Source organism: Pomacea canaliculata, linkage group LG11 (genome assembly GCF_003073045.1).
Source record: "Pomacea canaliculata isolate SZHN2017 linkage group LG11, ASM307304v1, whole genome shotgun sequence".
Lineage (NCBI taxonomy): Eukaryota > Metazoa > Mollusca > Gastropoda > Architaenioglossa > Ampullariidae > Pomacea > Pomacea canaliculata.
In genome coordinates, this window is record NC_037600.1 from 6,488,319 (window position 1) to 6,504,864 (window position 16,546).

Here is a 16,546-nt window from a genome sequence, read left to right on the forward strand (position 1 = left end):
AGTGTTATATCAGATGTAGTGCATTTGTAAACTTGTATATCATGTGTGAACAAAACAGCATTTGTCTTTTAGTTGTAGGGTAAGCAGTACAAACTTATTTCGTCCTTCTCCAGAAGACAAAGTGTATTGCCAGTCCTGCGTTGGTTAGTTTTTTCTCTTCTTTTTTGGTTGTGCACACCTACGCTACTGACAAACCTGTAACCATGTGTGTAGACACTTTGTAAAAGCAATGAACTCCATCAGGAGGAGCTAGATGTGTGTGTACTAAATAGTCACTTGCTTTCAATCATTATATAATGCGTCATCTGGGTTATCAGTGTAATAATGGAACGAATTTAATACAACCTTTGACTGAACATAGGCTATATTTTTAAATACTTACATTTCAAGGCTCTTTATTTGTATTTGCACTCAGGGCACTTCAATGTGCGAGCCCACAGGCATTTCAGCTTTTGCTTAATGACTGTCCATAAATTTCTCTTTTTGTAGGTTGAGTCACAGTGTCTTTGTGATTACAAAATAAAACACAGTGCTTTATGGAGTTCTCCTCAAGCAATTTTGAAACGCTGAAGTTAGGTTTGCTTATACGTTTATGTATTGAACATTTTAAAGTTTTTACACATGTAATATAGTCACAAAATACAACTGACAACATCCCTAAAATTAACTGCCGCAGTAAACAATGCTTAAGTGTGCTGTGATAAGAAAGTAAAACAAAAATGTACTGCTTAAACATTGCTAAGGAGGGAGCAGGTCGAACGTTTACTAAAAAGGGTGCAGAATGGGTGCCATTGGTTCACCCTTATCTTTTCTTCCTCTTATCATACTCCCACGGCTTCTCGTCAGAGTTAACAGAAAGACAGAGAGGTAAGGCGCACTTTGCCTCTGTCTTCGTTTCATGGTTTAAGTTGTTCCTATCTATTTGTGGTTTGTTTTACAACTGCTAAGGAGAATATTAGCTTAAAATACAGGGTGAAAGGAACTGTAGGGCACAACATCAATTTTCTTTTTGTAATTGTGTTTAAGGTGTTGCTGTAGTACGAAATACGATCTCTTGAAAAATGACTGTAGTCCTACCATTTCAAATTCCTTCAGTCAGTCAGCAGCTCACAATCCTGCTGCTATGTTTGTGGATTGCTACTGCTTCATCAAAAAGTAAGCAATACATAACAATACAGTGCTTATGATCGAAGCTTTATTTTATGATGCATGTTGATAGCCCCTTTTAGGCAAATATTGAACGAACTACAACGCTTTTTTGAGTTCAACTTTCCGCCTATTCATTAGGTTAGAAAGTTGTGCGTGTGTCCTCTTTAGTTTGTGCCTGAACATGTTACAGATGTGATAAATGTCTTCCAGGCGTCCCAATGTGTGCCTGTAAATATCCCTTATCTTTATTACCAATCAATTTGAGACTCTTAAAGGTCAATTGCTCCTTTTTGTGGTTGCTGTCGTTGACAGTACTTTTCTTTATTTCCTTGTCAGTGTTGAAGATATTTAGGATTTTTTTAAAATACCATAATACATACTAATACATTTCTTCTGCAAATATTTATTCTAGGAAGAGTTTTATGTCTTTTCCACAGTCTCTGTCCTTTCTCTCTGTCGTTTTCTGTAAATTTACAAGCACTTGTGTTTCATTAAAAATTGACTTACAAATATTATTTTACTATTTCTTACGGTTCGAAATATTCGTCGTCATAGCAGCAGCAATAGATGCTGTAGCGAAAGTAGCCTTAGTATGACTGACTTGAGCAGTAGTTTGCAACCACACTGATGATAATTTTTAGTGAAGGCTGCTTGTAGCGTATACAACTACTTTGAGCTTATTGAGGATTTTGATATCTTTCTCCGGGATCACATTTTATTCATGTTTCAGATGGAAGTATCACGTGTTCTATACCAACCGTAGAGCTACTTCACGATGCCAATCTGACCTGTCATTTTCCTGAGGACCTCAGTGCTACTAAAAAAGACTTCTCTGTCTACCACTACGATAAAGGAGTGGATTCAGGTAAACTAATAAATGATGTTTAATTTTTTTTTAAATATTCGGAAGGATCTTTTCATCGCATCCAAGAATCCTGTGCACAAATTTTATTAATGAGGGAGAGAATGAAGTTTTTTAGTGGAAGCGCGTTGATTATCTAAGCGGTCGGATACTTGGGCTTTTAAAACATATTTAATTGTGAGCGCTCGTCAATGACTTCATTGCATTAAATGTAGACAATTGCCCTCAACTTGGGCAGAGTAAAGGATGGTGATGGTTGTGTCATTACACTTGTGTTTAAACGCCCAACCTGACAACTCTCACAGGTGAGAGGCTACAGAGACTCGCACGATTTCCTGAGCCTCACGTGCGAGTCTTGTCATACCTGACCGAGTGGGAGTATAAGGCCAACTACTCAAAGCCGGAGGGTGGGTTGGTATTTTCTGAGTGCTTCGGAGGCTGGGAAAGTATAGATACACGAGAAAGGTGTTAGTCCAAGTGCCGAGGTACTGGACAACCATCGGAATCAGGTTCAGTTAGAAGTGTGTTCGAGAACAGAGCAATGGGGACCAAGCTGAAAGGTGCTGCGCAGAAGAAGTTTGAGGGTAAAGCTGTGCCTCTTGGACGCACCGTAGAGATCCGGGACCGCATCCTTGCAGGAATAAAATGTGTGGTTAATATTTAAAGTAATGTCACTCATATAACTGCTTCATAGTTTTGTTACGGACGACTGTGGGAAAATTAAAAAAAAACTTTATTCTTTATTCATTCGAGGACCAGTGAACGTCATTCGTTCTCTCTCTCTCTCTCTCGGATTATCTCGGATTGTTAACAACAACTTCAGAGATTTTTATATTTGGTTTTGTTTTGCTTGCTCAATTGCGCACGTATGTATGTGTATATCGACAAGTATAGTGTACTGACCTTTAATTATTTGTGTCGAGCCACGAATTCATAAATTATGTAATTAGCAAAATAATCAAAAGGTTTTTTACAAAAAAAAGACGAATGCGTAATTACAAAATTTGAGATAGAGACAACGAAAATTGAAGAAAACTAAAGATTTTACTATTTATGTATGCATTAATAGTAGTAATGAAAGAAAGGAACAGCCAACGAAATTGTTGGGCTTTTTTTCGCAGATGCTGTACTAGACTGTTGGTGGCATTATGGTGTTATGGAGTGTATTCAAAAACAAAATGTCCACTTCAATCGGATCGTCGGTAGAACACTTAATTTAACATTCCAGAGTGTGACTTCAAACTATACGGGCATATACGCTTGTCAAGTGCCTGGCTACGACGCAAGCTATTATAAGACCTGCACATTACAAGTGAAGATCGGTAATTTGATATTTGTTTATTCCAATGAAAATTTTGCGTACATCTAAATGTATTCAACCACAGTATATATATATTAATTTGAAAGAGTTAAATGCTGCTATGTTGGACGGGCAGAAATATCGAGAACACTGCATGAGACCCCGGGTCAGGGTTGGGTAACTGGAGTACCCTGAAAAAACTCCCCCAGATGTTACAAACAAAGAGTCTCCCGAGACGAGGTTTGAACCCATGACCTCTCACAGAAAATTGTACTCTGCAAAAACTGAACAAAAAGTTGGAAACAGCTACTAACTAGCATTAATGCATATAGTCCCACACTTTTGCACTGAACGGTGTGATCAGCGAGACTTACTTTAGCGACCCGCACAATCATGTCTAGAAGAAGGCCTAGAACCTACTGGAAGGCAAGTCAAAGTAGCGCAGCAGACAAAGGTCAAGTGTGTGGTCAAATGAACAGTATGGCACCTCCGGCCAAGTAGTGGCATGCCTAAACATTAACAGGCTTTGATTCATAATATTCACATACACACTTGTTCTTCAAATGGTAATATTTTGAACAAAGATAGAGACCTACTCTTGCACCAGTTAACACCATCGAAGATGTGTACAACACACTTGAATAAAGTGTAAACTTGTATTTTATATTGTTACCTTTGCATTGTGTCATAGAAGACTTTCGCATCCGTCTGTAAGTCAGCTCTAAAAAAACCCAGACAAGCTTAAAATGCTACCATGCTCATCGGAGTAAATGAATATGACAATTGTGCATGCAGATAAGAGAGAGAGACGATAGGCCAATCCGATTTAGCTTTGAGCTGCTTAACTTCTCGAGCGTCAGAACATGATGTCTAATCATTCATTAATCAACATATACAAAATTACTATTATATTTTTCTAATACTACGCTATCGTAGTATAAATTAGTTCTTTGTGAATTTTAACGTTGTTAACAACAAAAATATCGCTTTAATGTTCATGCCCGTGTATTTAACTTTTTCTAGCACCGGCAAAGATCTCACAACCAGCTGATGAACATAATTATTCCTTGCTTGTTGGTCTGTCTGTGGGAGTTTCGCTGTCGGCTGTACTTGTCATCATCGTCTTCCTTATACTAAGGCATAAAGGGTGAGTAAGAAGTCAGCAGTTACTTGCATTGTTAACCTTATTTTTATCTTCTTATCTGCAAAGATTAGTAAAGCACTTGGAGTTCATCGAAGCGATTTTAGCAAGGTTCAGACCTTTAGAACCTTAGGTAAGAGAGAAAAGATAAAGTCAATGCATTAATAACTGAAATTTGTATTTAACCTGAAATAGTGAGTTTTAGTTTTCCACTATTTAATGACTGCAAAGTGATACTGCTAGTACTGTTATTCTAGAAGTTATGTAGTTAAAACTTAAAAATATGCAAACGTTGGCTCTGTATCAGTATCTAAATAAGTAGGTGCGACTTATTGTTTTCAGGATTATTTGTAACTTAGAATCCCATGTTTCCCAGCCTGGTTACGAAGATCACCCGATGTTACAGGTAAGAATCATTGCTAATCCTGTTTCGGAATTAAATTCAGGGTTTCTGCTTACGCAAAAAATTGCGTACAGTACGCATTAAAAGTTCGGAGGACCCCTTCAATTTTCGTCAATGGGGTCCCCTTCAAATTTGGGCGAAGAACAGGGACCCCTTAAAAATCTGAAGAAGGGGTCCCTGGGACCCCAAAGAATTTAGCCTTAGCAGAAGCCCTGAAATGTGTCAAACGAAATAAAGTATACACAGTGTAACGGGGTATGTGTGTAAAGTAAGAATGTTCCAGTTCTTCTGTCTTGCCTTTTATATGTGTGTGTTCCTTTGAAGGTCCTCAAGATAGCAAGTGGAATATGTTTTAAAGTATGATAGCTACTGCTATAAAATAAAGGCCAAAATGTGAAAAAAGGTTTCAAAACTTAGATATACTAGAAAAAAAGCATGAATACGGAAATCAGAATAGCGCATATAAATATTTGTTTGAAAAAGTCAGGCTATCAAAAATAGGAATTCGTTGATCATATAAAACAAAAGAGTTGTTTTAAGGCTGTTATAAGCACTATATAACAGAATATAAACAAAACTGAATGTCATACGTACTATTTTAAATACGAGAGAAAACGTATGCTGCTATTTTGTATTGTTTATAAGCTGAAGCACACTGAGGCTCATGTAGTCCTCCAGTGCTGCTGACCGGTACCAAAACAACATTCAACCCAGCACACAGACAAGATTCGGCCAAGCTTGGACAAAGTTTGGGCCAAGCTAAAAACATTGGCCCAAGCTTGGCCGAATCTTGCGTGTTTTGCTAGGAAGTAATGTCAGCCAAAAAAACACATATATTTGCTAAAAAAGCTATAATTGAATATTGCTATACATGCACAGGTAGTTGTATTGTTTATTGATTTGTTACTTTCACTTCAGCTGCTAGGTTTATCTAATACTTTTTGATCTAAATATTTCATTTTTTATGTTTTCAATTATGGCACTAATGGAAAATTTTATATCTACATATACTATTTATTTTAGATCGAGGAGGAAGAAAAGAGCCAGAAAGAGATAAAAGGCAAGGTAGAAAAAAATGCGAGAAGCTTTGACGACTATTTAAAAGAAGAAGTCTTACTCATGTTTCCAAACGTTTTCGAGGCTGTATATTTTGTGCCTCCCTTCTACTTTAACAAAACTCGAGACACGCCATTTTCTGTGGCCGATCAAGTTGTCAACGTCCTCCAACTTCCTGACCCATGTGACGTCAGACACGACCGAGCCATGCAGCACGTCCTCAACTGTTTACATTACGTGGCGATCCCAGGAGTAGAACAAATGTTTGTCCTCACCCAGTTTAAGTACACTGACTACCTGAAAAGCATCCCCGAGGAATTCAGCAACCACCTGCTGCCTGTGTCTTCTCTTGCAAATGAACACGAGCAAGACCGAAGTTTCGACTTCCTTATTATTCATCGACGATATGGTGTGCTGGTTGGTGTTGTGAAAGATTGTAGCAGTATTAGTGACAAAAGAAAGTCTAAAATTGGAACAAATGCAGAAAGGGTGTGCAAAGTATCAGAGGTCATAGAACAATTAAAGAGGGCTGGTGGATTTGTTACGGAGGCTATGTCAGACAAAGCAAATTTCCCCAAGGTTCGCAAGGTCTTGGTATTGTTCAATTGTGCACAGCCAACAATCGAAAGTATTCCCCGAATAAATAAGGTAAGAGCTGTTAGCTTACGTAACAGAAAGATATTTATTAAACATCTTCTCAATTTTTTTTACCCAAATCAGTAAAATTTGTATTATTTTTAAAGTATCTGCATATAAAACAGCTAAAATTTTAGCATTCGATGAGTTAGTGTGCAAATCAATGTCAATCAGGGATCCTAGATGTTGAATACTTTAGCTAATTTTGTTAATGTTTACAGCTGCACCATCGCTTTCCATCCTTTGACGACACTGTTTTAATTATGCAATAATCACTCTTATTTATTAATATACATTAACAATTTAAAAGTAATGAAAGGCAGTAATTTTCCATCTCCTGAATGCTTAGGTGGTGGAGGCTGTTATACCTAACGGCTTGTATTGAAATGATAAATAACTTCAGGCGCAGCTTTTGTTTTGAAATAATACATGAGTAGTATTAATATTTATGATGATGAAATGATGACGATTCAATTCCCAGAACCCAAGTGAGCTATGGGCGATATCTTTTAAGACTCTTCCTGACTGTCTGGAACCTGATTTTTGCCAAGTAAAGCAGTTTAAAGAAGAATGGGATAACATGGCTAAGGAAAGTCAAGACAGCTTTACACTGAATGATCAGCAGTACTTAGAGATAATAGGGAGGTAGTAGCATATTTTATATGAGTATATTCTTTTCAGTAATATAATATTTTAGTATACTTTACTAAATTTGCAATGATTTATGTTTATTTTAAAGAGTAATATGTGTTAGTTTATTTATTTTACTTAGTATTCTTAATGAAGACAATGATTTTAATACAAAGAATTGATCGTTATTACAGTTTCATAAAATTCTCACACTTTCGCTTTATTCTAAAAAAAAGAAAGAACTATAGGAAAGTCATTTCACATAACTCTTATTGTACCTTGGACAGTGTAATACGAAATCATATAACTGCACAAAACAATTATCACAGAAAACGCTAAAAATAGATTCTTCACTAGAAAAAATGCTATTTTATATGTGTGCCGTGCGAGCTATTTTATTTGCTATGCACATTGTATTATTGTACAGTGTAAATCATTTTCTAACAATTTTAGAAGTCTTATTTTTGTTATGTCTTCTAGGTTCTGTGGACCAGCAACAACGCCTATTCTTTCAATGGAAAGTAAATCATATCAGTTGCCCAAAACCTTCAGTCACGCTGTGTCATTAACTGGAGAGATCTTCGAGCGAAATTTGCTGATTCCAAAACTGACAGAGTTACTAAATGAACCTTTTTTGTTCCTTGCTGGACCACCGGGTACGGGAAAAACGAGAATTCTGGGACTGGTGGGGAGAAAATGGGTTCTTGAGGGTCATCCAGTGCACATAATTAGCACATCGCCGGGAGGTAAACAAGCGGCTCGTCATCTAAAGCACCTGATCTCTAGTACAGTGTCTTCAGTACCAGTCAAAGTCTTCCACATCAAAATTGACTTAGGAAAAAAGAAGAGTATCGAAAAACAGCTTGATACCCTCGAAAAAAGTTTAAAAGAAGCCTATATCATCGCGGTCGAGCTAAACTTTCAAATGCAAGTATTCAAGTCTTTCATCTTTTGATATTATTGTTGATCTAAGAACATGCTGGATGGTCATCATTTTATGGTTTTGATGCTTCATAGAGCTTATCCGTCTGAGGAAAGAGCGTTACTAATGGGTGTTACATTTGTTTGTACTTTAAATATACACATATCAGTTTTTATCAAGAGTGATGATGTCCCAAATAATTAAGAAAATCAAAATTTATTGTTGCAGGAAACATGGCGCTAAAAGAATTCTAGCTCCAGCAGCAAAGTTGTAAGAGTTTGCTACTTTGGAACAAATTGATATTAAGGCAATGTTAAGAGGCAGTCTAACATATTAATCATAATCAAAAGAACGATTTAAGTACCCTTTGCCTTCGTGCAACAAGCACGATGCACTTTGACGAAAATATTAGACATGTGTATTTATACATAAAAACCTTTCTTGAAAAAAACACAAACAATAACACACAAGGAGTGAACGAAGGCGCATACAGGAAACCCTTAACAAATGATGATGATGATGTTTGTGCGTAATAGTTTATACTATTATACTCTAGTAATCTACAATATTCTATCTAAAATGTTTTAGTAAAAATATTGACTTGACAGTAGTTTGTTGTTACAGGGTTTTATATGGACGCGAGACGGTGAAGGCAACAGTGAGCTATGTGTAAGATTAATATTTTCTACTTGAAAAAATTTCCTTGTAGATGCTTGAAAAAGCGAGAAAAAAATAATACTGTGCATTTGTGTATTTTTTAGTTCCCCGTTAGTTTTTTATTGTCTGCAGATATACCCTGTAGCAGTAAAGTCCTAAAGTCTACATATGTCTTGAAAAACCGTCTACTGACAGTTTTTAATTAATTATTGTTAATATATAAAAACAATCATTAATCATCATAAGATATAGGATTGACGTGCATTATGGTAATTTTATATTCACGCAAATATTATTGTAATATAAATATCATTATCATTTAATTGTTGTATTCATCACCGTTCATTAAACGTTTTTGCTGAATGTTTGATGATAGTATCTTTTTTTATCCCTTGCCCTTGTCTGTAATCATATTCTTTTGTGCTATGGTAGTAGAGAATAAAAGAAAGGGTTATCATTTATGATTTCGTATTTCTTAAAATAGGAATGTATATACTTAATCGATATTAGTAGCAATTGCAGCAAACATAATTCCATCAAAATAAACTCAGATTTATCTTATCAATAATTTTTATCCATTGTTAGCTTATGTGAATAATTACTGACCATGGTTTGTACAATTCTAATTCCTCTAGATAAATTCTAGATAATTGATACCTCAGTGCATTTGCCATATTATGTTCTAATTTTTTCGAGATGTTCATGATGTAAGTATCCCTGTCTATCTTTCTTTTTTTATCTATAGTATACTAGTAGTTACCTTTTTATTGATTGAAAAGAATTAATATTTGTTTATTTTAACAGAAAATCATCAGAAGATTTACCAACGACGATCACGTAAGGATATTTTTTATTCACTTTTACTTAGCTTCAAGGGATTTCTAAGAGAGTTTTCTTATTTTTCAATTATTTTTGAAATGTAAATGAAAACAATCACATCATGCTGCTTCTGCTGCTGACGACGAAGACGACGACGACGATGATGATGAGGAGGAAGAGGAGGAAGAGGAAGAGGAGGAAAATCAAAACGATCTTTTAATAATAAAATGATTTTGTTTTCAGTGAGTTTGACATCGACAATACGCCACCCACAGGAGATAATATGTAAGAGGCCTTTTTTAAAATTTAGGTTTTTGTCTCTCTATTTGTGTAAAATAGTGTAGAGTACTCTATAAAGTTATCCTACAGATATATTTTGCAAATTACCACTTTTTCTACGACTGTTGACGATTATTGTCATTGTCACGACAAATCATTAAAACTGTTAATTTTTCATTTTCTTTTTGTTGTTGTTTATAAATACATTTATCAGTTACCAAGGTTTAGGGAAATATGACCTTAAACTAAAATTAACAAACATTTACTACACACTAGTCCTTTAAGTGGGGATATGAGAGCTGATATATGTGGAAAAAAATAAAACATAAAGTATCATTTTATAAAAGGAAAAAATGTCGTGTTCCTTTATACGCTTCTTTGTGTGCATGGTGACAGTTGGACTCATTAAAATGGGGAAGCTAACGTCAGCCAGGTTCCGGAAATTAAGATTTTAATAGTGGACTTGACACAGTCGTTAGAAGAAACGTTTGTACCATACTTTGCCTTTAACTAGGATACTAAAGATTATATGTGGAAAAAGCAAACGATTAAAGATACACTCTACTTTTATAGCCAGAGGAAGAAACGTGTCCAGTTCCTTTTTAAGGATCTTCGTCGTCGTTTCCCCAACCTTCACATGTGGGGCGCTGGCTGCACAGAATTGGACCTCGAAGTTCCAGACCTGCGAGTGGAGTTCCTAACAGAATGTTTATCTTGTCCCCCTTCTGTGCGAAAAGAGGCGTGTGAGAAAAACCGTGTATATGGGGTGGGAAAACACAGTGAAAACCAGTATCCTGTACCCACCAGTGGTCCACCAGTCAAGCACTTCTATCACCAAGGTCAAGGACATTTCAAGGAGCATCCACCACAAGAGTGTACACTTTGCACGAAAGACATGATCAGCTTTTTGATCCACGATCTCTGCATTAAAGGTGAGCGGATATTTGTTGCTCATATAAACTCAAATATTTGTAAGAAGTTCCTTTTGTCTATAATGCAGCTTAGCCTGTGTATAACACCCACGGTCTCTTGGAAATGAAAGCTTTTTCACACGCGTGTGTCTGTACATTTGTGCTTGACGTTCATACTTTTTCTATTTTTTCTACAGATGAAAGCACCAAGGCAGATGTCACCCAGCAAGAGATACAGGCCAATCGTCCATTGCGACCTGCTCCTATTCAATACAATGACATCTTAATTTTCTTTGAAAGTGATGTGAACAACAGTACACCAATGGTAAAGTCTCTCGTGGCTGAAGGTATACCGGTTACAGTTATTAACCACCCGAATCAGTCTACGGAAGTCAGGCAAGAAAAAAACTCCGTTTTGGTGGCAAAATCCAGCCTGTATCTGGGATATAGAAGAAAGGTGGTGGTGTTTGTGGAGGGCGATACAGACAGTAACGACATCATTGTCAGATGGAACAGGTTGCGATGCTGGACTTGCTGCACTTCACAGCTGATCCTGGTGCACAACGTGAAGACTTGAAGGATTTCATTTTGCCAACAAGCAAACACTTTAATTTACCGTACATTTCCTTGAATTTTTCTGCATTTTGTACTACCCAATTTATTTAAAATAATTCTTTTACATTTTATTTTTTGCTAGCTTATGTAAAAATGTGTTTGTGTGTTGATATAATATTGCCATTTCTGTATTCTGTTCAGTTCTAGGAGAATTTTTCTATATACCAAATTAAGATCTTTGCGTAACTTGATGGATACTTTGAAAATTAAAGAAAAAAAATTAATTAATAAAATAAATAATAATCATTTATATAATAATAATAATACAAAAAAGTGAAACAGAGGTTGTTTTTTTTTACATTTTTGAACAGTATTGTCATTAAAGTTGTTGTGTTTGATAACTTTTTGCCATTGTTTACATAGGTTTTATGAGTAAAAGTGCGCTTTAAATAAGTTATAGAAGAAAAAGAATCTTTTTACCTTATCTTATATTCGTAGTATATGGATAAAAAATAAACTTAAAACTATGAAAGAATCGTTGGCTTATTGAAAGAAAGATTTATATTCTTCAAGGTTTTGTGTATTTGCTCTTCGTACAATGCTATCTTTTATCAGCATTGTACTATAAATAAACCAAATTACAATCCACCCAGAGCCAGAAGTCGCTTGACTTCTACACACACTCTAATCAAAATTATTCTTGTGCTTCCTATCTTGTTTATTGTTATCATTGATGATCTTTATAAGAAAATGGGTTTTTACATCCAGGTTAGCTACTGTGATTCCTTAACTAAATTTTTGTATGTACCTTCTTGATTACATATTTCGTGACCTACGTACTGAGTGCACAAGTATTGAGAAGGGAAAAAGCAAATGATATGGATGAAGTGAACATAAATACGCTAGTACGAATTATTCAGTGGATTTGTGGACTGCTAGTGAAAATCGTTGTTTTACTTTCTCAAATGATTGTTTTGCATAGGCTAATGTATGTGTTATATATTTTCTAATGAATGAGGGAGTTGCAGAATGATTTGAGCTAATGTTACTTTCAGAATAGGAAAATCATTTGCAGTGATTAATTATTGCTGAAAGTTATCGACTCAGAGTAAAGATAAAGCAATAAACGTGTTAGTTTACCCTGTGCATGAAAAACCTGGAAGTATGAGTAACCTGGTCAAATGTAGTATTCTAGGCTCTTGGTATCATAATCATAATCATAATCATAATTAATACGTTTTAGAAGACTTAATAACTGATCATGATAGATTAAGTAGGGATTTAAATAAAATTGTGTTTTAAATGTGTAGAACAATAAACGATTAAATAGCGTTTGTGTCTTCCTACAAGATGTGTAAGTTATTTATTGATTATCATTGAATGTGTTGTTTACTTTTAAAAGCACGATTGTTTGTAAAATGCGTAAGGCTAGACTTTCTTAATATGTATATAATAACACGGAAAACGGGGAAAAGGAGAAATGATTGGAGACATTCGTTCACCAGCCCCTTGACTTGTCCAGATTGTTGGAGAAACACGCGAACAACAGCTTAGAGAAAAAGTGAAGGAACAAACAATACAGAGACGCAAACAGAGAGTTTCATATCAGAGCAAAGGATAAGCCACCCACTCAGCCGCAGGTGTCCTCGACCTTTCGAAAGAGCAACGGTCGAAGTCACTGATAAAGAGAAAATAAACACAACTAAATAAATTGTTGTGCCTCTCAATGAAAGCAGTACTTCGTTCACTTGTTCAAGCAAGAAACATAGTAAATGTTGTTCATAATAATAAGACACAAAGAATAATGACTAGGCGGAGCCGCAAACGTGCAGAACTCAGAAGAACAGTAGTAGTAATATTTTTAATATGCATTTGTTTCCTAAAATGAAAGCTTACTAATTTTATTAAGTAGTCAAACCCAACTTTTTAGTTCGCGTGACATCCATTAATTTAATCATTTTTTAGAAACCTCCTACAGCGAGGTTTGCTATAAGGAGAGCGTTTAATGACTTATTTATTACTCTCTCAGAGGTGGAGTTACATTTCTGAGAAATCAAAGACAGACCACTGACGAACATCTGCCAGGTAAAAGGCACACACCTTCGTACTTAGCACTAGAAGAGTATCTCTATAACACGGGCTGTCGCTGTATTTTCAGTCCAACGCACTGGCTACATATTGATATCCTACCTTTCCCAAAGGTGTATTACAGTGTTCAGGTCAGATTGACTCCAGTTATTTTTGAATTCTCTGCGTCTCGTTGTTGTATTTATTTAAGTAAATGGAACTTACTGAAGCCTTCCTAATTGTATGTCTACCCATTTTTATCTACTTGTTAGTACAAATATCACCATATGTTAATGCTCGTTGTTATTGTTCAGTCTTATTTCTAACATAAGCTAATCGCACTTTTCTTTTTTTTTATAGTTAGACACAAAGCAGTCTGGCTGAAGGCCAAAACTATCGAGTAAAGCACGATAACGGGGATTCGCATTGATTATCGCCAAGAGTGACAATAGTGTACCGACGGAATTCTCTATGTTTACTACTGGCTGTCTAGTCATCAGTTGTTTGCGAGTAGGTGTTTACTTCCCGGGAATGTGAGGGTGGATTCACTCACCACAAGTTGGGATATGCAGGCACATGGAGATACCTGAGTGGAAGGAAGGTGATTTTTATATATAACTCTCTCGAATTATACTTGCCTGATGGCTGGAAATTTATTGATATATGTATAGATCTTCCAATTATAATTTGATTTTTCCGTGTATGTAGAGAGTATTAATTTGAATTGAGTGCGTGCGGACGTGTTAATTCGGTAAGTTGGCGTGAAGCGAGGCAGCAGGGGTGTCCATCCCTTCTCCCTTCACTTTCGATACACTTATTGTCAGCTGTGTTTGTTTACATAATAATATTCGATTTCTAGGCACTGCTAATGGATGTGTACTTCATGTCCGCTCCAGCACCAGGGTCGTTAAATTCCTATGTGTAAAGTTGATTCACGACTCCTCACGTTTCTTCTGAAGAGCTGCGATGAAAAGAAGAAAGTGTTAATTTTTTTTTCAAATCTCATTCGTTCGCTTTGCTTAATAATGTAATCTTACATCCATTAAGACGCAATAAGGGAGACATATTGAAAACAGTATTCTTTCCTAGATATTTGTCTTTTTTCATCATACTTAACACATCTAACAAAAATTAGTTTTGTCTTGTGTGAGGATTTCTATGACTAGAGTGGAGCGCAGTCTAGTCATCTCAGCGGGAGAGATGGGTGTCTCGTATTGTCAGATCATTTATACCCAGAGTTAACCCTTCACAACCCAGTCAGTCATATCACACATCCACACGCTCCTGCACAGGTAATTCCTTCCACAAAAAGCAACAACTGTAACGCAATTACAAAACAATACCAGCTAGCTAGAAAGATTGAACAAATCAAACTATCACACATTTCGTAGTTAGTATTCGCTACGTTCTTGACAAACGATTTACCTTCTTCACACCTGCTGCCTACTACTGTCAAACCTTTCAGGGACCGTTGTCTTTCATGATATACGAGACTAAGAAAGGCAAACTCTTTACTTTATCTCTTCTGTTTTTCATACATGGACTAATATGCAACCTGCCGAATCTCTCGACATGTAAAACCTCTGTTTCTTCTATTCCGCTATTTTTCTTATTTTATAATAGCTTTAAAATAGAGCTTTTGGCCATTTCCGTCACTAAAACTTTCATTCACTCTCTAACCATCCATGTAAATATCTTTCTAATAACCTGCTTTACTTTGTTCTAGTTTACACACAACTGGTTTGTGACATCAGTATACAACCTTCTATAAACATATACTATTATTCTTTTTCCAGAAGTGAACAGAGTATCAAAATGACTACAAGGGTAAATTTTCTCCAACACAATTTCTCCGGCTTTTCTCCAGCTTGGTCGTTCACACAAACATTCTTCATATTGTTGGTCTGTGTCCCCACTGTCATTTTTTCAGCCGAAGGTTAGTAACAACGATACTCCTATTTAAAATGTTTCCACATTTAAATCAGGATTTCAAAAAGAGATTTAATAAATTTTTTCCTGCAATAATAAAAGTAGCAATTACGTTATAGATAGCAAACGTTATATTGTATAGGTCTTAACATGTATTTGCTCACATAGTACATTTTACTATTTTGCAAAGTTTTTAAATATGTTTGAGAAAATAATACAGTGAAAGTATCTTTGCATTTCATATAATCGACTGGCTTGGCTTAGTTCCTAGTTTTATATATATATACATAAACGAAGAAACTAATAGCCCCTTTTAAACCTCGCTTAGCGCTTGATGAAGTTTAGCAAAGTCTATGTATAATCGTCATATAATTGGCTTGCCGGACTTTGTCAAACTTTTAGGCATATTTGGTTAAGAAAGATCTTTATTAGAATCATGATGCAATTTCTGTTACAATATTTAAAGCTGCGTTCATTTGTAACCTGCAACAGTAGTACATGCCATACGCCTGGAAGAACTACCACTAGGTCAAATTATCTCAAGTGACTTTTGGTAATGGAGGTGACATAACTCTGCGAGGCTTCTTACATACACCTTAGCATCTACATTTTGACTTTCACTCCCTGGCATACGAATCCACGAATAACACATATAATCAAACTTTGCCTTCATGATTTTCGAGATTTATATTTCTCCTTCACACATTCTAGAATTTGTTTTACTTCTTGCCTTTGTGGTCATTTATGCCAAGAGTTTTGGGAAAATTGAATGTGTATTACATGTAGACGTGGGTCATGACTTAAGGATGACAAAGATGATCCCAGAAATTAGTGATCACAGAAGATCATTTAATGTCTCTTTTACCTCTCATGCACGTGTAGAGAGCAAGATCAGGTGCACAGTGTCACCTGTGCTGCCTCTCAGTGATGCTAACCTTACCTGTTACTTTCCCGAGGACCTCAGTATAACAAGGAAAGACTTCACGGTCTATCATTATGCTCAGCATGGCAGTGCAGGTAATAAAATAATTGTTATATTTATTATTTCTTTTTTGTTTATTTCCTCTCTCAATCTATATATAAATGCAAGATCATAGAACGATCTACATTGCATGTGATCAATAGGCTTGATTTTGAAACAATAAACCTTACGAATTAAAAATATATTGTATAATAATACTTAATATAATACTAAAATAACAAATGAAACAAAATAAGAAGCTATCCTTT

General features: G+C 35.7%; 1 protein-coding gene and 1 long non-coding RNA gene across 2 annotated transcripts; both read left to right on the top strand.

The window, feature by feature from the left end:
• Positions 1-841: 841 nt before the first annotated feature.
• LOC112576139 lies at positions 842-11,657 on the top strand. Its single transcript, XM_025258407.1, has 15 exons — positions 842-867; positions 1,027-1,155; positions 1,880-2,014; positions 3,133-3,333; positions 4,335-4,458; positions 4,795-4,858; positions 5,879-6,559; positions 7,029-7,192; positions 7,658-8,104; positions 8,328-8,369; positions 8,724-8,768; positions 9,561-9,593; positions 9,819-9,860; positions 10,428-10,786; positions 10,963-11,657. Exons 2-15 carry the CDS (start codon positions 1,062-1,064, stop codon positions 11,340-11,342), a joined length of 2,811 nt encoding a protein of 936 aa, XP_025114192.1. The 5' UTR covers positions 842-867; positions 1,027-1,061; the 3' UTR covers positions 11,343-11,657.
• Positions 11,658-13,894: 2,237 nt separating this feature from the next.
• LOC112574732 lies at positions 13,895-16,333 on the top strand. The gene is made up of 3 exons (XR_003101484.1): positions 13,895-13,988; positions 15,184-15,323; positions 16,199-16,333. It is a non-coding gene; the product is annotated as an uncharacterized LOC112574732 (long non-coding RNA).
• The last annotated feature ends 213 nt before the right edge of the window (positions 16,334-16,546 follow it).